Source organism: Ursus maritimus, unplaced genomic scaffold, assembly GCF_017311325.1.
Source record: "Ursus maritimus isolate PB19 unplaced genomic scaffold, ASM1731132v1 scaffold_20, whole genome shotgun sequence".
Taxonomy (NCBI): Eukaryota; Metazoa; Chordata; class Mammalia; order Carnivora; family Ursidae; genus Ursus; species Ursus maritimus.
The window spans coordinates 24,294,264-24,316,935 of NW_024424453.1; the positions used below are offsets into that span (position 1 = coordinate 24,294,264).

At 36.5% G+C, this 22,672-nt stretch overlaps 1 protein-coding gene across 10 annotated transcripts in view; it reads left to right on the top strand.

Annotated features, from left to right (window-relative positions):
- Positions 1-22,672, top strand: part of CEP70 (centrosomal protein 70) — a 78,720-nt gene that overhangs the window by 39,403 nt on the left and 16,645 nt on the right. For all 10 annotated transcript variants that reach the window (XM_008708002.2, XM_008708029.2, XM_040636762.1 and 7 more), the window contains 5 exons: positions 4,621-4,790; positions 9,732-9,788; positions 14,800-14,887; positions 14,976-15,064; positions 16,387-16,461. In XM_008708002.2, the coding sequence (XP_008706224.1) occupies positions 4,621-4,790; positions 9,732-9,788; positions 14,800-14,887; positions 14,976-15,064; positions 16,387-16,461 (479 nt within the window). The remainder of the gene's footprint in view (positions 1-4,620; positions 4,791-9,731; positions 9,789-14,799; positions 14,888-14,975; positions 15,065-16,386; positions 16,462-22,672) is intronic.

Here is a 22,672-nt window from a genome sequence, read left to right on the forward strand (position 1 = left end):
TGAGAGAGCACAAGCAGGGGGAGTGGCAGAGGGAGAGGGAGAAGCAGGCTCCCCGCTGAGCATGGAGCCCAGTGTGGGGCTCTATCCCAGGACCCTGGGATCATGATCTGAGCCGAGGGCAGACATTAAACCAACTGAGCCACCCAGGCACCCTAAAGATTTTATTTATCTCTACACCCAGTGTGGGGCTCAAACTCACAACCCCTAGATCAAGAGTCACATGCTCTTCCAACTGAGCCAGCCAGATGCTCCAGTTTTGTGTTTAATTTCTTACTGTTCATTGCTAGTATATACAGAGAAATTGATTTTTCCCCCTTTTTTGTTGTTGTAAATTATACGTAAACTTTACCATTTAAAAGTATATGCTTCGGTGGTATTACGTACATTCATGTTGTCGTGCATCTGTCCTCACCATCCATCTACAGAACTTTTTTCATCTTCCCAAACTGAAGCTCCATCCTCATCAAATAGTAACTCTTCATTCTTTGCTCCCTGCAACTCTTGGCAACCATCATTCTACTTTCTGTCTTGTTATTTGACTACTATAGATACCTCATATAAGTGGAATCATACAATATTTGTCCTTTTGTGACTGATTTATTTCATTTTAGCAAAATGTCAAAATTTATCCATGTTGTAGCATGTGTTGGAATTTCCTTTCTTTTTAAAGCCAGATAACATTCTTTTGTGTATATATACCACATTTTGGTTATCCATTCATCCACCGATGACACTTGGATTGTTTTCACCTTTGGCTATTGTGAATCATACTGCTATGAACATGGGTATACAAATAGCTATTCAAGTCCCTGCTTTTAATTCTTTTGGGTATATAACCAGAAGTGGAATTTTTTGGTCATATGGTAATTTTATGGTTAATTTTTTGAGGAAATGCAGTATATTCTCAGGATTTGCTGCACAATTTTACATTTCTACTAGCAGTGCACTAAAGTTTCAGTTTCTCCACATCCTTACCCACACTTGTGATTTTTAATTTTGTTGTGTTTTCAATAGTAACCATCCTAACGGGTGTGAAGAGGTATCTCATTCTGGTTTCGATTTGTGTCTTCCTAATGGTCAGTGACATTGAGTGTTCTTTTCAGGTGGTTATTGGTCATTTTGTATGTTCTTTAGAGAAATGTCTATTCAGGTCCTTTCCTTGTTTTTTAATTAGATTTTGTTGTTGTACTTATTCTGGATACTGACTCCTTATCATATATATTATTTGAAAGTATTTTCTCATACTGTGGGTTGTCATTTAACTCTGTTGATAGTGTCCTTTGATGCACAAATGTTTTAAATTTGGTTGAAGTCCAATTTATCTATTTTTTTTCTCTTGCTTGTGCTTTTTGTGTCCTTTTCAAGAAATGATTGCCAAATCCAGTGTCATGAAACTTTTTTCCTATGTTTTCTTCTAAGAGTTTTAAAGTTTTATTTCATATATTTAGATCTTTGATCTGTTTTAATTTTTTTGTATATGGTGTTAGATAAGGGTCCAACTTAATTCTTTTGCATGTAGAGATCTGGTTTTCCCAACATTATTTGTTGAACAAAGCCTATTCTTTTCCCATTGAATGATCTTGGTACCCTTGATGAAAATAATGTGATCATATATCCACAGGATTATTTTTGGGCTCTCTGTTCTACTCCATTAGTATATACATCTGTCTTTATGCCAGTATCATGCTGTTTTGATTACTGTAGTTTTGTAGTTAAGCCTTGAAGTCAGGAAGTGTGAGAGCTTTAACTTTGTTCCTTTTCAAGCTTGTTTTGGTTGTGCTTGAGAGTCCATATGAACTTTAGGACCAATTTTTCTGTTTCTGCAAAAAAAATGTCATTGGGATTTTGATATGGGTCGCATAGAATCTGTAGGTCACTTCAGGTAGTATTGACCTCTTAACAATATTAAGTCTTCCAGTCTGTGAACACAGAATGTCTTTCCATTCATTTGTGTCTTCTTTACTTTCCTTCAGCAGCCTTTTGTAGTTTTCAGAGTATAAATCTTTTGACTTCTTGGTTTATTTCTATTTTATTCTTTTTGATGCTATTGTAAATGAAATTGTTTTCATTTTTTTAAGATTTATTTATTTTGAGAGAGAGAATGAGGTAAGTAGGGACAGAGGGAGAGAGAGAATCTCAAGCAGACTCCCCACTGAGCGTGAAGCCCAACATGGGGTTCAATCCCAGAACCTTGAGATCATGACCTGAGCTGAAATCAAGAGTTAGACACCTAACTGACTGAGCCACTCAGGCGTCCCTGGAATTGTGTTTTTTTGTTTGTTTGTTTTAAAGATTTTATTTATTTATTTGACAGAGACAGCAAGAAAGGGAACACAAGCAAAGAGAGTATGAGAGGGAGAAACAGGCTTCCCGCCTAGCAGAGAGCCTGATGTGGGGCTCGATCCCAGGACCCTGGGATCATGAGCTGAGCTGAAGGCAGATGCTTAACGGCTGAGCCACCCAGGCGCCCCTGGAATTGTTTTTTTAATTTCACTTTTGGATTGTTCATTGTTAGTGCAATGCACTAAAATCAATGCAATTGATTTTTCTGTGTTGACTTCATATCCTGCTACTTTGCTGAGTTCATTTATTAGTTCTAACGGTGTGTGTGTGTGTGTGTGTGGACACTTTAGGTTTTCTGCACATAAGATCATATCATCTGCAAACATAATTTTACTTCTTTCCAAAATGGATGCCTTTTATTTCTCTTTCTTGGCTGATTACTCTGACTAGGACTCCAGTACTGTGTGGCAAATGCAGGCATCTTTACCTTGTTTCTGATGTTAGAGGAAAAGTTTTCAGTCTTTCACTGTTGAGTATGAGGTTCACTGTGGGTTTTTCATAAATGGTTTTATTACGTTTAGATTGTTTCTTTTTATTCCTAGTTTGTTGATTGTTTTTATCATGAAAGGTATTGAACTTTGTCAAATGCTTTTTCTGAATCAATTGAGATGATCGTATTTTTTTTTCTCCATTCTGTTGATGTGATGTGTTATACTGAATTTTCATATTTTTTTAAAGATTTTTTTTATTCATTTGAGAGAGAGAGGGAGAGAGAGATTGAGCAGGGGGAGAGGGAGAGGGAGAAGCAGACTCCCTGCTGAGCTGGGAGCCCAATGTGGGGCTCGATCCCAGGACCTGGAGATAATGATCTGAGCCAAAGGCAAATGCTTAACCATCTAAGCCACCCAGGCACCCCTAATTTTTCATATGTTGAGTCATTCTTGCATTCCAGGAATAAATCTCACTTGGTCCTGGTGTACAGTCCTTTTAATATGCTGCTGAATTTGGTTTGCTAGTATTTTGTTGGGGGTTATTTGCATTAGTGTTTATAAGGGATATTGGTTTGTGGTTCTCTTGTGTTGTCTGGCTTGATATCGGGGTAATGTTGGCTTCACAGAATAACTTAGGAGAAATAGAGTTGATTCTTGTATATTGCTCTTACACTTGCAACCTTGCAAAACTGAATTATTCTGGTTTTATGGCTAATGGACAGATACAGGTGGAATAGGGAACCACATCACTTGGCTCTACAGCAAATACCTGTCTTCCAGGTTGGGGCTGAAGCAGATGATCACTGGTTACTGGGAGTTATGATATGAGAAGCTGGGTCCCCTTCTCCCTTGAGGTTATCTAAGTCTCAATAAACTTGACACTATGGGCAGGTGAACATGTGCTTAGACAAGGCATTCTCTTCTGAAAATGGTATGGCTTAGTTATAGGCAGATTAGATGGGGATGGGGTTTCTCACGGAACGTAATAAAAAGTGTATTAATAACGATGGTGCTATTGATAATGAGCTTTCAAGGAACATTGAAGGATTGAAGCTAGGGAATAAAGGAAAACCAGGCCAGTGATATTTCATTGAAGACAAGAGAGTGTCCAAGATTTATATTCCTTTGTATAAATCTTGGGGTATATATTATTTCTTAATAATAAATCCTGGTTAGGGAGTTATTCTGAGTTTACTGTCTTCCATATTGCATGATTGCCTAAGTTGATCAAACCATCTGAAATCCTGAATTATCACTGATCACTTAAGAATCTGAATTTTAAATCCTGTTTCTTTTTTTTTTTATGTTACACTTTTTTTTTTTTATTATGGTCAATTAGCCAGCATATAGTACAGCATTGATTTTTGATGTAGTGTTCAACGATTCATTAGTTGCCTATAACACTCAGTGCTTATCACTACATGTGCCCTCCTTAATACCCATTATATGGTTACCCCATTCCCCAAACCCCCTCTCCTCTGAAACCCTCAATTTGTTTCTAAATCTTGTTTCTTTTTGACATCCTTAATATTGGTCCCTTCCTGATTATTATTTTCCTCTAAACCTATTTACATGAAATTATATCAGTTTTATTGAGTTCCTTATTAAAAACTTGAATGCATGTGATTAATTATAAACTATATTTTTCCTATTTTACTTGTTATATTTTTTGTGTTTATGACTTATTAATGTTCTTGGAGCTTGCACCCATTTAAAAACAGGTCTTGAAGTTCTTGAATGAAGCATCTCAATAGAAACTGTGAAGATGGCTTTGGTACAATATTGTTAGCACACCATGTCCTAGATGTACATACCATAATTATGTTTTTTGAAAAATTTCTTACAGGCAAAATGTCAGCATTATAAGAAAAAACGAATGGAACAACAAGAGACTATTGCTTCTTTGCAAAAGGATATCTATAGATTAACAAAGGAGGAGGAAGAGCGCATTGTCACTCAAAACAGAGTGTTTGCTTATCTCTGCAAAAGAGTTCCTCATACCATCTTGGATAGACAGTAATGTTCACTATCATTTTTTAAAACATTTTATCTTGGGAGTGGTTATATCTCTTATAAACTGGAGGAGTCTTCCTCCCCCTCTTCTCTGCCCCCCCCCCCCAAAGGAAGAAACTGGTCATTTGGCCTGGAGAAGTTCATACTAGATTTTGCTTTCTTATTGCGTCATTTAATTTATTCTTCTGTCTCCTCTGTTTCTCTAAACTGGAAGTTAGGGCTGAATTCAGATACAAATATTTTTGGCAAAATACTTCATAGGTTGTGACATATCAGGAGGCACATATTGTCTAGTTGACTTACTCTTAAGGATGCTAAGATTGTTCAGGGGGTTAAATAGTAATCTGATTCTTCCACTATAAAATTCCCCATCATTCCTTCATCTAATGGTTTTACTCAATTGATGATTTTGCAAGATGGTGATTTTTCAATTCTGTTGTTCCCGCACCNCCCCCCCCCCCCGGGAATTCTTCCATAAAAAAGAACCTTTCCTATTGACTAGGGGCTGTTTGGTTGCCCTATGTGGTTTATTACAGGGAAGGTAGAACTAATGCTCAATTCTTTCATTTTAATTCCCACTTTTTAAGGAGTTGGTGCACTTATGATTTCCAGTGATAAGTAATACGATTTTTTGTTTGTGGCTGTCCTCTCTTTTTTTCAAATGTTGTTATTAACTCCTGGATTTTAATGATCATATTATTCTGTCTTTGGCCAGTGGGAACTTCTTCATGCTGGTATTGTACACTTTTGACCCAACCTCATTAATCTTTGTTAGATTTCTTACTTTTAGGCAGGAGGCACATTTTATACTTTTTTTTTTTTTTTTTTTTTTTGCCCCAGAGCTCTTTTGGGGAATGAATTCAGATATTTGTTAAAGCTAACACTAAACATTTAGAATTGACTAAATTAAACTTAAGATAAATTAATTAGACATTTCTTTTAGTCAGGAATGGTTTTTAGAGACCACAGTTTGGTGTTGGGGTTGCTTGTCAAGCTTATAATGTCTATTATGTTGTCATTGATTTAGGACTTTTTAGAAGAGTACAAGGAATTATATATATTTCTGGGAAAAGACATCATTAATTGTTTTTCCAACTGAAGTTAACATTACAGGATTTTTATTTAAACTCCGATTCTACATTTGTAACTTCCTTTTATACCAGAAATCCTTATTCCTAAGAACAATATCATAAAACTATTTGCTTTATTATATAACATATAAAAATAGCTTCAAAATAATACCAGAATTACTGCTAACAGTAAGTCTACTTTATGAAATTTAAATTTCTTTGCAATCATCTTTGACATTAATAATATATTCTAGGATACAAATACAGTGTTCTGAAATATTTCTTTGTATGTGTCACCAAATTAATATACAGTTAGGTTTGTTTCACTTTGTTTTCGTTGTTTAGGGATTGCTTTTTTATTTTCCATTTACTTTTGAATATGTAAAACAATGATACAATTCCAAAGTCAAAACTAATTATTTATATTCAGAAAAGTTGTGTTTTCATTTCTGTTCCCTTGACCCTATTCCTTACCTTCCCTTATAGGTAATTTTAAGTGTTTAGTGTTATTTTTAGCAAATACAAGCAGTATGGATATTATATTCATATTTCCCCTTTTTGTATAATGTATAAATGTAGCACCATGTTTTTTTCACTTAATAGTATAAACTAATTACATTCTAACTAGTCTTAAGTATTTACTTAGTAGGACTGGGGATCTTTATTAACTAGGTGTTTCTATTTTACTATAAAAATAAATGAGGTCTCATGTAAATTAAAAACAAGTTAAGATTATAGATTTTGATAATTATTTAAGAAAGAATACACACACATATAATTTTGATCCTTTTGAAGGAAGAACAGGACAAAAATTTAAAAATTACAATTAAAATGCCATAAAAATAGAGATAGGTGTGATTAAATTTTAAAAAGAGAGAAGCAGAGAAAAATAAGGGTAAGGAAGAATAAAAAGAAGGAAAGACACAATTGCAGTGGGAGAAATAGAAGAGTAAGAGAGAGGAAGGGGAATAAAAACAAATACAAAAACCAGTCAATTTGAGTGAGTTCGACAGTGAGTAAAGGAGAAGCATTGAGAGAACTTACCATGTACCATATGAAGTCAAGCTAATTCACGTGTGAATTTGTCTAATGACCTAGAGATTCTCTGTTCTATTTGATTTTTAATAAAGCTAATTTTCAGTTTGAGACACAGAACTTAAAAATTGTGAATTTACCTTATTAGAAATACATGAGTTGTAAACACTACAGCTATTGTTAAAAGTTACAAAGGCATTGGGAAAAACAATATAGAACATACATAGATAAGTAAAACCATGTTTCCTGACATTTACGGATCTGATAGTCTAACTGGGTAGATAGACACATACTGAGGTAAGTAAAATACAAGGCAGATAGTGGTATCTGCTAAAATGATGGGACAAATAGGATACTAAGTGGGGATGACAGAAAGAGATTTTTGTTTCCTTTGAGGAATATGGGGATGACCAGAAAGGCTTCACGAAGAGATAACACACAAGATTATTAGGAACTATAGAATTTTAATAGGCAGAGGTGAGGGAAAGGTATTTTAGTTGGAGAAGTATGGTGGCAGGAAAACTGACTATATTTGAGAATAGCAAGTAGCCTAAGTAGTCAAAGAGGTTTGGAGCATAGGGTACACAAGATGATGCTGGTAAGTGTTTTAGGAGACAATATCGAAAGAAAGTTGTGCTGGAACTTTGAAGGGCTTAAACTGCAGGCTGAAGAGTTTAGGTTCTGCTTACTATATAGCAGGAACCCCCCCCCCCCCCCCCCCAATTAAACCCAGAGACAGAAAGACAAGTTAATAATCACTTGTAATAGCCAAGGTTGGAGATTGCAAAGGCCTGCAATTAGGGCCAAAAGAAAGGAGAGCTATTGGAAATATAGACAGGAATTGTTGAGACTAACTGGCTGTAGATATTGAAAGAAGGACAGGAGTCAAAGATAGCCAGATTTCAAGCTAGGTTTGGGGAAGAGGGACGGAAGATGATGAATTCATTCATGGACATGTGCTTAGGCACCTTTTGTCAGCCATGTAGAGACATCACGCCAGCAGTTAGAAGGGCCAAACTCCAGAGAACTTCCAAGTTTCAGATAAAGGAAGAAAGTAGGCAGAGAGGAGTTACGTTCGGATGTCAGGATAACTAATGAACAAAAATATTTCGGGAAGGAGAGGTGGTAAGTGTTACATGCTTCCTTTTTAGTGTTTGCCTTCTTGCTGTCTTGCTCAGAATTCCCAGTTTGACACACAATTAAGTCCTCCCTAAAAGTTTATTGAAGGTATCCGGTAACAATCTGAATGAATGAAGCTTGCTGTGAAGGAAAAGATCGAGATGAAATGGTAGTGTAAGGGGGGAGTAAGAGGTGACAGGGTTTGTGAAGGATATAAAGGAAATTAAAGCATTTTTACCAGATAATATGAAAGCTGGTATGTGTTGAGTTGGAGAAAGATTGAGAGAAAGAATGATCTAGAAAGTTGAAATATTAAAAGCACAATTGGTTGAATTAGCTCTGAAAAAAAGAATAAGTGTCCCAAGATGGGGAAATAGTATAAATTCTTACTTTAAGAAGAATAGCATGTGATAACATTGTGTTATTTTTTTCTTTGAGGGTTTTTTAAATTACAAAAGCAGTACAGTACATGTTTATAGAAGTTCAAACAATATGAAAGTATGTAAAGTAAAATATATCTGCTTACCCCCTCCTAATTTCCGTATTCCAGAGATAATCACTTTTAATAGTTTTGTTTGTGTCCTTCCTCCTGTTTAACAACAGGAGTGCCATTGGCGTTTTGGGTGGAATGGTTCATTGTGTCAGTTAACGAACTTCTAGCATCCTGCGCCCTCCCCAACTCTAATCAGTGTGACAGCCAAGACTATCCCCTAGGTTATGGTATTATCCCCCAGTTAAGAACTCACAGAGTTTTTATTCAATACAAATACAACTTCACATACAATTATTTCTTTTTAAAACAAAAACAGAGGGGCTGGGTGGCTCAGTTGGTTGAGCAACTGCCTTTGGCTTGGGTTGTGATCCCAGGGTCCTGGGATCAAGCCCCACATTGAGCCCCAGGGAGCCTGCTTCTCCCTCTCCACAGCTCCCCCTGCTTGTACTCTCTCTCTCTGTCAAATAAATAAAATCTTTAAAAAAAAAAAGATTTTATGCATTTATTTGACAGAGAAACAGCAGCGAGAGAGGGAACACAAGCAGGGGGTGTGCGAGAGAGAGAGGCAGGCTCCCAGCAGAGTAGGGAGCCTGACGCAGGGCTCGATCGCAGGACTCTGGGATCATGACCCGAGCCAAAGGCGGAGCCTAGTGACTGAGCCACCCAGGCGCCCTAAATGCATAAAATCTTAAAAAAAAGAAAAAATAGAGTAATACTCTACATTTGGCTATGCAACATTACTTTTTTTCCTTATCAATTTTTATTAGGACATACAAATTTACGTACATTATTTCTTCTGTGCTTCATTGTTTTCCAAAGAGTGGATGTGTCATTATTTAACTTTTCTCTTATTGAAGAACATTTAGAGTGTTTCTGGATTTTCACTCTTGTAAATAATGGTGCAGTGAACAACTTTGTTCATTTTGAGTTACAGGTTTGAACAAATATTTCTATGAGAGCAGTTGCTAGAGGTAGAACTGATGGGACAAAGAAAAGATTCATTTAATATGTTGAGATATAATGTTCGTGGTTAGTTTAAAATCTATACTTCAAAATTAAAATGTATGGCTTAGTATAATACTTCTGACAAAAATCACTTAAATTTTTTATAAACTTGCTAGATAACCTGTATCTTTATTGCTATAATTTGAAATTATGTAGAGAGAATAGTATAGTTAATGGTCCAATACCACATTTTGAAAATTCAGTTAATCTTCTGTTTTCTAGGTTGCTTTGCCTAATTGATTACTATGAATGTAAAATTAGAAAATTGCATGAACAAAGGTAAGACTTATCCTATTTACAATTTTGAAAGTTAATTATCCAGTCATGAATCACACCAAAAGTTTTTATGGTCTTTTGAAACTTTAAATATGCTTTGGAAATCTATCTAATATGTAACTATGAATTTCTTTTTATATAAAGATTTTGAAGACTGTGTTTTACTCTTTGTTAAAATGTATTGTTGCATTTATTTTAAAATGTATTTAATAATCAAAATATTTGTCACAGAAGAAATATTGCTTTAGTTTGTTGAAGCATTATGTTCTACTGCGGTCATCTAGCCACTGGACTTACAGAGTATATCCACAGAGTGCATAGTAGATTAGACTAGCTACCTACTGAAGTGCAGTGTAATTAGTGTGCAGATTTATAGGAGATAAAGACAAAATGTCATAGTGAAAAATCACACATATAGAGTAAAACACACTTGTCACCTCTGATTAAAAAAATAAGGGTAAAGATAAAGATAATGGTCTTTGACTAACCTAAAATAACTGAGGGATATCTAAGGCCAAATAATCCAGAGTACTTTAAGGTAATTAAAACAGCTGTTTTGTTTCATTGTTTATAGATGGAATAATTCTTTTAACAAATATTTATTTGAGCACCTATCTCGTGCCATGTTGTTTTAGGTACGTAGGACACCATAGTAAACAATGCAGATAAATTCTCCACTTTTGTCAGGTGTACATTCTTATCTTCTCTCCCCAAGAATAATGACTTTCCAGAAACAGCAGGACCAATGGCAGAGCTGTGGCAGTTGCTGATTCCTTCTAGCACCTTTGGGACTCTAAAAGAAGCCAACCAACCAACCAACCAACCAACAAAAAAAACAGAAGGCAGGGGAGAAAGAAGTAAAAAAGGAAGGAAGGGAAGACAAGAAGAGAACAACTAATGATAGAGGAATTCCTTGTTTGATTCTATTCAGAAAGTAGCATTATATCAAGTAACTTCAGACACCTCCTGATTTCCAAATAAAACTGTGTCTTTTAGATGATAATAGGCATGGTGTTAGATTCTACAGAGATGAGACAAAGTTTTGGATATGGCTCTTACCTTCTAAGATCTTACAATCTAGTAAGGGAAATAAAATGTAAACACATTAATAAGAAAAATAATGAGATTAAAAAACACTAATACACATAATATTATTATAAGGTAATTATTAAAAATTGTATAGACAGTAATATAGGAGTTTAGAACAAGAACAAAACAGTTTTGCATGGAGTGACCAGAGATGCCTTTACAAAGCAGATGAGAGTTGTGCTTGAGCTTGAAGGATAAGTAAAATTTGGGAAAGTAGAAAGGCAAAAAAGTTAGTCATTTTAGACTGGTTGGATGCTGTGAGCAAAAGTGCATAGATATAAAAATGTAGACTTTTTTATGGCACTGTGATTAAACCAATTTGGCTGGAATTCAAGGGATTTGTTGGTATATTATACATGGACGTAGTAATCTATAGAGAGCAGTCTTTCACTTAGTGGACCAAGTAGGCTGTAAATGAACGAGAAGGCATCATTTGCCTTGGCAAGAAGGAAGGCACTTTTTCCTATAATTCAGAAAAACTGGGTGATGAGGTTATAGATATGTAGATTAGTCAGGGTTCTCAAGAGAAACAGAACCAATGGGATGTACATTTATATAAACAGAAAAAAATTAAAGGAATTGGTTCATGTGATTGTGAGGCAGGCCTGCAGGTTAGAGACCCAGGGAAGAGTTCTTGTGGGTCTCCATCTTTGTTCTTAAGGCCTTTAATTGCATGAGGCCTACTCACATTATGAAAGGTTCTCCTTCAAGTCTGTTGATTTAACTGTTAATCGTATCTAAAAAATACCTCATAGCAATATCTAGACTGGAGTTTGACCAAACAGCTGGGCATCGTAGCCTAGCCAACTTGACACTAAAATGGTTAGTCATAGATGTAAGAGTAAAGAGAAGGAAAATGAAGAATTTAATGGCTTGAGAGGTTGCAAACTTAAGCTTACACAATCAAGAAAATAACAAAAGTGAGTGAAGCAGTCTAGGTGAGGACTGTGGCAAATTGAACCGCTGTATACCATCTGTCTGAAGGGGGCCATTACTGTACACTCTAACCAGTTGATACCTTGTAAGAAGTGAGTTCAGTGTGGCTAGATTTGCTGGCTTTTTTGAGATTTATAAATGAAATAAGATTTTTAATATTCTCAATTAACTTAGTGATTTAAAAAATATTGTATGGTCCACAGAGAACAAACTGATGGTTGCCAGAAATAAGGGGAGTGGGTATTGGCCAGAATGGGTAAGGCGAAAGCGAGAGGAGGCTTCCAGTTATGGAATGAATAAGTCATGTGAATAATAGGAAAAGCGTAGGGAATATAGTCAATGACATTGTAATAGTGTATGGTGATAGAAGGTAGCTACACTTGTGAGCATAGAGAACATACAGAGACGTCAAATCACTATGTTGTACACCTGAAACAAGTGTAACATTGTATGTCAACTGTAGTCATAAAAAATTAAAAAAGAAAAAAAAATATTATATGGTCCAAACTCAGTATCGGTTGCAACCTTTGGGCTATGTCTTTAGTAAATTTGAATCTAGATTTAGGTGTTTGCAAACTTTTCTATAATGGGCCAGACAGTAAATATTGCAGGCATTTTAGGCTGTATTGTCTCACAACTCTTCAGCGCTGCTCTTTTAGCACAAAGCCAGCCACAGATGATATGTAAATGAATTGGCATGGCTGTGTTCTGTAAAACTCTTAATTACAAAAATCCACAGCCTATATGTAGCCCTCAGGCAGCAGCTTGCTGATTGCTGACTTGATATAGGATAGAGTTTGGGATTTTTAGTAAGAGTAGAGAAGATTTAACATAGCCATCATTTGAAATCCGTCATGTGGGATATAGTAAGAGAAGTTGCCTCCGAAGTTGTGCAAACTGGGGTTCTTTGACTAGAAATGATAACGGGATTGAGTCCATTTTGGGAAGGAGTGTTGAATTTGGTTGTCATTAATTTGTAGTAAAAATCCAGGGTTGAGGAAGGGAATTCCCTTTTCACTTAGCAGTCCTGTCATCACTGGCCTAGCTGAAGTGAGATAGTTTGGCTTATAAAAACCTTGCTCAGGCCAGATATTTGGATTGAACGTCTCTCACTAAGGAAGAAGTAGATAGGAAGAAAATAGGCACTATGTTATAAATAATCTTACAGATGAAAAAATTAAAGTCATTTATACTTTGCAGCGGTGAAGAATCTCCAAAGGAGAGGGTTTTTCAGGTTTCATTGACTTTATAGACTCCAACTGAGTCTCCTTTCTAAGAGTGAATACAAACTTGATAGTGAGATTGTAGCAACTTCAAGGTGGATTTTGAGACCTATAAATAGGTTATTATTATCATCTGAAAGAGCAGGAGTAGTGTAAAAGGAGGGTATAATTGATAAGTATTACATTACTGAAGAAAAGATGAAAGAGTTGAGAGATGAAAGAGCTGAAACAGGAGAGAAAATGAGGGATTTGGAGGCCTACATAGGGCACAGGAAACACAGGAGAAGGAGGTATGTGCCTGTAGAGCTAGGGGAGCAAGGCCAAGGGAGGAAGACAGATGGGACAGGGCCTCTTGCAGAGGCAAAAGCCCAAAGCCCCTGCTTAACACCTTTTTATTAAGGGCAGTGTTGTCTAAAGTTTTTTTCATTATGAAACACAAATATTGATGTTTGTATACCATACTGGGGTACACACAAAGCTGCGATCGAAAGCACCTGGTTTAGAACTCTGACCACCCTAAGCCCTACCCAGTTGTCCTGAGGCCTGAGAGGGATGAATATCTTGCCATATTTGTAACCCTTTTGCATAGCACACCTATGGTACACAATTTGGGAGCTCTAATTTAGGGCACAGGCTTGGGAAGACTTCCAGAGGGACTTGTGAAGGGAGTTTCTGAATACTATGGACTGGTATTGCTTTCTGTCTCCATACATGAGCAAACTCGGAACGGAAGCAGCAATCAAGGCAGTAGAAATGTGAATATAAGAGTTAACCAGCTGGAAGCCTTAGAAAACTGCAAATGTGCTATAATCTCTGAAAAAGAGGAAAAGTACATTTTAAAATGATAGGCTTTCAGCTACTATGTAACTTTACTTTTTTTTTTTTTTTTTTTTTTTTACCCAGTGTTACTACTTCAATATAGATTACATGAAATATATTGCTAGTTATTTCTGTTAGTATTTCCCTGACTTGGTGGATATGATTGAAGAGCCAAGGAAAGTAACACAGGAATAAAACCTATTAGGCTCACATTTTCTTCTGAGATGTCAGAGACACTTGAAAAATTACCCCAGGGAAAATGGTTCTATAGTGAATTAGTAGTTAAGTGAAGCTCCCTTGTTTAATTCCATCTTTCTCTTTAAATGGTCTTGGATAATGGAAGCAAGTGACTTTTGAAGTTCACTCCTGATTTCCTGGACATGAGTGCTTTAATGTCTTTTATTTACTTTTGACACCAGTCCCGGAGGTAGATGTGATAGATACTTCTCTGACAGAAGACAAATTCTGAGAGATTTACCTATTCAAATAGCATCAGGTTAATGGAGTCAGGACTTGAATTGGGACTATTAAATCTATTGCCTTGTCCACTCATACTGTGTTTTTTTCGTATAGGCTTTTGGTGACCTAAAAGTACTAGAAAGAAAAAACAATATGCTTTGTTACTTTATTCATTCAAAAAGTGTTTTTTTCACCCCCTTTATAACCCATACTCTCTAGGCAGTGAGATGCAATGGTGAACAAAACAAAGTTCTGGTCCACAGGGATCTTATGTTTTAGATAAAGGTGATAGTGAACAAATAGGTACTGTAATACTGGGTAGTAGTATTTCTAATACCATTCTTTCTGAGAACAAGTGGGAAATTTGGCTTAAGTATTGATTCATATTTAGGTTATCAAACATCTATTGGGTTGATTTTTGTTAGCTGTATTTTTTCCTTTGGAGATAGATTTTTCATAAGAAGTACATACTATGTACCTTTTCACAGGCAATATAAAGAAAATGAAAGTCAATCAGAAGAAGAAAAAGACTACAGAAGTTTGGATGCTTCACCAACTTATAAAGGCCTTCTAATGGTATGGGGACTACATGATTAATAATTACTTTTTTATAAAATAAAATAATCTAGGAAAGTTAACTATTTTTCTATGAAATGTGTTGAAGTCATTACAGAATCAACTCAAGGAATCGAAATCCAAGATTGATGCACTTTTAAGTGAAAAGCTGAATCTCCAAAGAGATTTGGAAACCAGGTGAGAGAAACTTAAGTAATTTTTATTTAACTTTTGGAAAGTAAATACATAGAATTTGGGGCCTTAAATGAATCTTTCCAGCTCCTTTACTGTAAAGCTAATCTTGGAAACCTCATACTTTTTTACACTCATTTTACCTAGCTGTATCTCATATGATGGAACAAGAACACACGTAGGTAGGCAAGGGAAGTGAGAATATAGAAGCCCACACTGAAAAAGATAAAACTGGGTAGGAGCGCAGAGTAGATTCAGATTTATATCAGCAGGTTTCCCATACCCAGGTTTCTTTAGAATGTCTTACTACCTTATCCATGTGTTGTGAGAGGAGAAGAAAACTAAAAAACGTCATACAACAAGGTATATTTATATATAGCATGCCACCACAAAAGGATGATGTTCTGCATGTTGCCAGGGAATAATAAGGAATAAACAGTGTTAAGATTCTTTTCATTTATCAAGTGTTTGTTGAATACCTCTTATAAGTTAGACACGGTCCTAAGCTCTGGTGTAATATAATGACCAAAATAAATAACTTGTTCTCATAAAGATTATATTTAAATGGAGAGGGAACTGATACCTAAAGTAGACTCCATTTATATACAGTTAAAAAAAAAAAATTTACCATATAATGATATGTAAATTTATGGCTATGTAAATATGTAGTAAAAATTTTAAATTATGCATGGGAATAATGAACAGTTAATTTGGGATAGTGATTACCTAACAGGGACACACGTGGAGTTTTAACTATATGTATAATGTTTTAGTTAAAAAAAAATTTTTTTTTCTTTTAAATATTTTATTTATTTATTTGACAGAGAGAGCCAGCGAGAGAGGGAACACAAGCAGGGGGAGTGGGAGAGGAAGAAGCAGGCTCCTAGTGGAGAAGCCTGATGTGGGGCTTGATCCCATAACGCCGGGATCACGCCCTGAGCTGAAGGCAGACGCTTAACGACTGCGCCACCCAAACGCCCCTAGTTAAAAAAATTTTTGAAACAAATCTGTCAATATTTAACTTTGGTAAAGCTGAGTAGTGGGTATACCATTATTTGTTTTACTGTTCTCTCTTCTTGTCTGTACATTTGAAATATTTCACTATAAAAACAAGTAATGCATAACAAAATGGGTAAAAAGTTTTGAACAGGGAATACATGGAAGGAGAAATTCGGTGGCCAACAAACACCTCACTGGCAATCATGAAATATATTAAGATTTTCAATAAGCATATGTGTGACAAGTAACATAGTATACCTTATCTATTAAATATCTTTATAGTTTTACTCAATAAATTGAATGCATTCAATGTGATTTATTTTCTGCAGGCCCACACAGCATGAATTAAGACTTTATAAACAACAGGTGAAGAAACTGGAGAAAGCCCTTAAGAAAAACATCAAGTAATTATATTTTACCGAAGTTACAGATTCATTACGGTTTTGTATTTTATTATTTTTATTACCTGTAAGTTTACTTTGTGCTTACTTCATAGTGGCCTTAGCTTGAAATTACCAGACTGATGGGGGAAAATGACATAAAAGGATATTTATAGTTCCATAGTTTAAAAACAGTTTTTGTTGTGTTGGATTTGGCTATATATTTATCTTAAGAACAAAAAAAGGCATTTACTTGATGTAATAAGGGCAAAGGTTTTAACTAGAAAATTGTCTTTGGAAGCCATAGTGGAATTGCAAGTGAATCATTGAAATTGGACATGACAAGCTCCCAATTTTTGTCGGTGCTAGTCATGACCTGAATAATACACAGCCTCGTCACACTTTAAAATACTAGAATGAATGCAGTGAGTCATTCACATCCATCACTTACTTGTACTTTTCTTGGCTTTGAAAAGCACAGTCTCAGAGGAGTTTGAAAAAGTTGGCCCTAATTAGTGGTAGTATTTTCTGAAGATTACGTAGGTGTACTCTTTCATTCAAGGGAATGGGACTTGAAGAAGTAGTGTGGGGAGCATTGGAAGGAAATATTTTGAAACTATATGAGTTAATATATGCATTAGATGTATTAAGTCAGTTGTATTAGCATAAGTTGATTCAATTTTCAGTGACAGCTATGTTTCTTCCTTCCCATGACAACACATGCCACAGTGAAAGGCAAATATTCTGGACATCCAAGGATTAATATACTGAGTTAAATTAAGATAGAATAGAAGGAAAACTAAAAAAGAGAAATGGAAGGTTCAGAAAGGCTGCATTCATTAGTTCACTTAATATTTTTCCCTTCCTACTATTCCTTAATATTTTAGGTACCTTTAGTACTTCCTACTATTTGCTTGGCATTCTGGGTACTGGAATTGCAGTGATAAGCCAAATAGAAAGGGTCCCTGCCCTCATGGAGATTACATGAGGATAGAAGGACAATGAAAAAACTAAATAAGACCATTTTGATGTAGTATAAGTACTAAATGTAAAATAGTATGAGAGTAGCTGTTGTGTGAGTTTGGACAAGAGATGGTGGTGACATGGTCGGTCACAGGGGGCAGTAGTGGCAGAGGTGAGAAGTGTTTGGAATATCGAGGTAGAGCTGGTAGGTCTTAGGGTGGATTGGATATAGGCAGCTCATGGGGAAAAAAATCAAGACTCCTCTAAGTTTTAGGCCTGAATAACTAGGTGGTTATTGGTGTCTAAATGAGGTAGGAAAACTGGTTGAGAAGTAACTGGGAAAAGGAGGATGTAGGGAGGTAAAAAGAGGAGAAGGTGTAGATAGATATTATATGTGAATGTATGAAAATCTTCATAAGGAAATGAAGGCTTAAAGAAATAGTCAAGCCTGAGCCTTCTTATACTACTTTTGTTGAAGAATGGAAAGTTGTAGAAAAACATGATAGTACAAAAGGGCATGAGCTAAGTATACTGGGGGACACTCAAATTCTTCCTTGGAGTCCCTCTGTCTCCAGAGATAAAAGCTCCTTTCCTTTGGCTATTGGCGAGCACCTATTATATGAGGTTCTTATGATCTGCTTCAGGAGAGGAGGAGGAGGTCAGAGAGCCTTTCCTGCACGTGCCATGTTTCAAATATTTTTGGCTTAAAACATTTCCTATGTCAGATGTCATATTTTGGAGTGGCATGTCCTGATCCTCTTCAAAGGAATTTTACTCACTTCAAGGCAAGTATATTAGACATATACATACGTGCACTTATGTATACATAGAGATAGGTAGTCAGTCTTCATTATTCACAGATTTCATATTTGTGAATTTGCCTACCTGCTAAAATTTATTTTTAACTCCCAAATCAGTAGTTGTGGCACTTTCATGATTATGAGAGGACATGCACTTTTCCAGCTGTTGAACAAGGTGACGCTCTGTCCTCTGTTTCAGCTCTTATAACTGTAAACAGTCATCTTTTTTGTTGTCATAGTGCCACTTTTTTGTTTGTTTACATTTTTGCCCTTTTTGTTGGTGATTTCTCCAAGATGGCCATGAAGCGTAGTGTTGGAGTGCTGTCTGCTGTCCTTTCCTGGGTGGGAAGAAGGCTGTGATGTGGCTTACAGAGAAAATACGTGTGCTAGATAAACTTCATTTAGGCATGAGTTATAGTGCTGTTTTGAGTTCAATGTTAATGAATCAACAATATTAAATAAGGTGTTTTTAAACAGTGACACACATAAAACAAGCTTATATATTGATCAGTTGAGGGAAGTGTTACCAGATGCATGCAGGAAACTGACTCTGTATTAACCCTAGGAGCAATGGCTCAGTCTTTGCTAATTCAGTGTTTATGGTGACTTTACAGAACATAACTACCACAAATAACAAGAATTGACTGTGTACGTCTTTGTTGTTATTCATTTTGGACTATTGTCTTTAGATAGACTTTTCACGATTAGCCTTTAAAATTATGATTCAGAATTAAACCTTTCTGTATTTTTCTGTTGAATTTTGAAGAAATTAATTGTGCTTTAGAAATTTAAATTTGGAATTAAATTAATTTTTTTTAGGTTTGGAACTTTTGTAGAATCTAGATGTGGAAACAGGGAATTAGGAATGTTAGATAACTTGCCTACATCACACAGATGGTATCTGGAAGAACTTGGAAATAAATTAGATCTGTACCCACTCATTCTGACTCAAAAGCTCAAACTCTTAAACCATCATACTAATTAGAACCAACAAAACACCCGGTGAAAAACATTTTTTTAAGGTAAACCTTTTCAAATTTTTATTTTCTGCAATGGCAGAGGTAGAATATTTTTTAAAGAACTACTATGTTCTTTTTAAAGACCATAAATGTTAGAGAACTAAAGAACTAAATGTTGGGCAAATAATTAAAAATAAAATAAAATATCCTGTCAGCCCAGTGAATCCTCTCCATAAATGTAGAAAAAAAGTTTTATTACTGAATAAACATCCAACCAGACTGTGATGTACATAATAGGCAGTCTGCTAAAGAGACTACAAAGCCAGAAAGAAATCTCATTCTTTTATATAGCCGGGCGTGTACAATCCATTGCATATATGTATGTGAATTGTCTTTATCCTGAGGAAAAATAAAGCTTCCTGCGTTTTTTATGATAAGCAGCAAGTTACAACCTAGAGCCAGGAGCCTAGGCTAAACTACCGTGGAGACAGGGAGATGTCTATGTTTCAAAAGTGTGGTTCAAAGGCTCCTAAGAAAGAAAGACATTCCTAGGATGTAAACTTGGGAAGAGGCTTATTTAAATCTTAAAAAGATTTCATACTAGGATTTACAACTGCAAGTTTTCCAAAGGAAATGCTACAGGAAAAGGAGGGGAAAGGCTCTCTTTCTCTCCCTTTTAGAACCTGAGAGAATTCAATTTTTTTTCTTTAGATTTGTTGCCTTTCAACTAACCACCTTCAATATCAATGAGTCTATTTGACATGGGAAAAAAATGGGCTTTTCTTGTTTGAGTTAATATTACAAACAGGTTGATTATAAAATTCAGTTGTTAGGAGGTGATCAAATATGTCTGCCAGTACAAGATAAAGGTACTACACTAATCCCATTTAATTTCAATGCTATTTACATTTTGGTAGGTGAAAAACGGAATTAGAATGCTGTCACTCTAGTGTGGAGCTGATGTATGGCAAGGCAGTTAGGACAGTGAACCAAACTGAAATGAACAATCAAGGCTTTATTCACTTACTACTATAGTATAAGCGGCCAAAAAGTATCCATTTTTAGTGTACCATTTTTCTCTGTGGAATGGCACCAGGTGAGGGTCAGTGAATGACATGCTGCCCTGATAGGAGGAAACATCTCACTGTCTAGGAGCCCTGCACAAAAGACTCCCGCTGTTTCACGGGCCTAGTGGGGGCATGGGAGTGGAAAATACTGAGTCAGAGTGGAGAAAAGTAGGTAGTTAAGACTGCCCCCAACCCATAAGAAGAAGTGAAAAGTACCTCAGTCAGGGTCACCGCAATAAAGAGGCCTCAGGATGGAGGCACCTGAACTAGTAATGCTGGCCTGGGAGTTGCAAGGAAAGGGAGGAGTAAGAGGGGCTGAGTTCTTGACAGCAGTTCCCTCCAGAGATTGCAGTGCATAGGCTGTGCTCCAAGTCTGATGTGGGAGGGCAGCTTTCCCCCATGAGGCTTTCTAGGCAAAGCCTTTGTAATCGTCTGGTTTGGGCCTGAAAGATAACATGTAGGATTTTGGCCTAGAGCTGGACTTCTCTCTTAACAAACAGCTGCCTTCAAAGTTGTAGCATTAGAGTTGATAGATTGAAGGGAACCACCCTTCTTTTCATCCTAATCATATAAAAAGTCCCAGAAATATGGAGAAAAGGATTCAGGGAATGTACAACTCTGAGAGGCTCACATTGGTATATGTATATGTGTTTTGTATCTTTGTGGCAAAATAAGCAGGTTTTTGGGTTGTTTTTTTTTTTTTTTTTTTTTTTAGATTTTTTATTTATTTGAAGAGAGTGAGAGCACAAGCCTGAGGAGCAGCAGAGGAAGAGGGAGAAGTGGGCTCCCTGCTGAGCAGGGAACCCAATGGGGGGCTCAACCCCAGGACCCTGGGATCATGACCTGAGCTGAAGGCAGATGCTTAGCCAACTGAGCCACCCAGGCACCCCAGTAAACAGGGTTTTTTACAACAAAATTGGCATTCCACTTTTCAACTTGTTCCTCATCTCCAGAATGGAGTCATCATGAATCATGGAAAGGCTTCATCAGACACAGTTAAAAGCTATTTCTGCACATAGAAACATATCTTATGGAGATGTCTGTAGAAAACAGGAGACAGCATAGCATATTTTAAGCTGGAAGTGCAGTTTGCTGGGTTTCCCAGACTCCACAAAGAAACATAGTTGTTGCTGCTGGCTACATGGAATAAATATTCGTTAAGTATGTAAAGAATCCTTTAGCTACTCTTAGGGGATCTTTATGTCCTTTAGGCCCTGCTTACTGCTCTGGAGACAACAGAACAACCTTAGCATATTTCTGAGTACAGCCTGTACTGCTAAAACACACTTCTAAAACATCAATGAAATCATATGCAATTGGGAAATAAGGAACGATTAGTAGTATAAAATAGATATTACGTTGTTCACATGATTTTTCCTAGGTACAAGGAATTAGAATAGCAGTAGTATTATAGCTTTCAGCAGGGGAAAACCTTTGCTAGTTGCATAGGCAACTACCCTTTCAGCTCTATTTTAAGAAAATTTTAAATGAGAGGCTGCACCCAGGGCTCCCTCTTTGACCCTCAGCATTAGACAGACTCCAGGCTGGAGGCAAGTTGCACTACCTCCTTTGCGTGTTTTAACCTCAGCTTCTTTGGCCTGGAGTTGGATCCATTTCCATTTTCATAGCCTTGGCATCCTCAAGCCAACATTTCTGCTCTGTGGTCTGTGCAGAACCACAATATCCCCTGAGGCAGCCTATAGACATACTAGAGCTGTCTAACTTACTTCCTGAGGGACTGACCGGTGGTTGTTCTCTGTTACAGACTGCATCAATTTTACGTAGTCTGGTTTCTAACACTACTTTTCTCCTGAGCTCTGTTATTTTTACCTGTGTGGTTTTACAGAATACAAAGTTTTCGGGAATATTATGCTTTGGCTGATATTTATTGTGAGACCAGGCAAACCAAAGGTCAATGTCCCATGATTCCCTAGCTTTCACTAACCCTCATCTTCTGTAAACTTAGAAAAACAGTGAGATTAAATGTATACATGTTGGGGCGCCTGGGTGGCACAGCGGTTAAGTGCCTGCCTTTGGCTCAGGGCGTGATCCCAGCGTTATGGGATCGAGCCCCACATCAGGCTCCTCTGCTATGAGCCTGCTTCTTCCTCTCCCGCTCCCCCTGCCTGTGTTCCCTCTCTCACTGGCTGTCTCTATCTCTGTCAAATAAATAAATAAAATCTTTAAAAAAAAATAAATAAAATAAATGTATACATGTTGTCAACCAAGAAGGAATTGATTGAAAATTAAACATATTTATTTGGGCAATTAGAATTGCAGTGTGGGAGACACAGATTCAGGTAGAAACCTGAATTGTGTTCTGAGGGAGACAAAGAGGAGGCAGAATTATAAAGGTGAAAGGTAATGAGTGCCATTCTCATTTAGGTCCTCTGTGTAAAACGGATTGGTCCTCTGTGTAAAACGGATTGAAACTAGGTTAACTGGG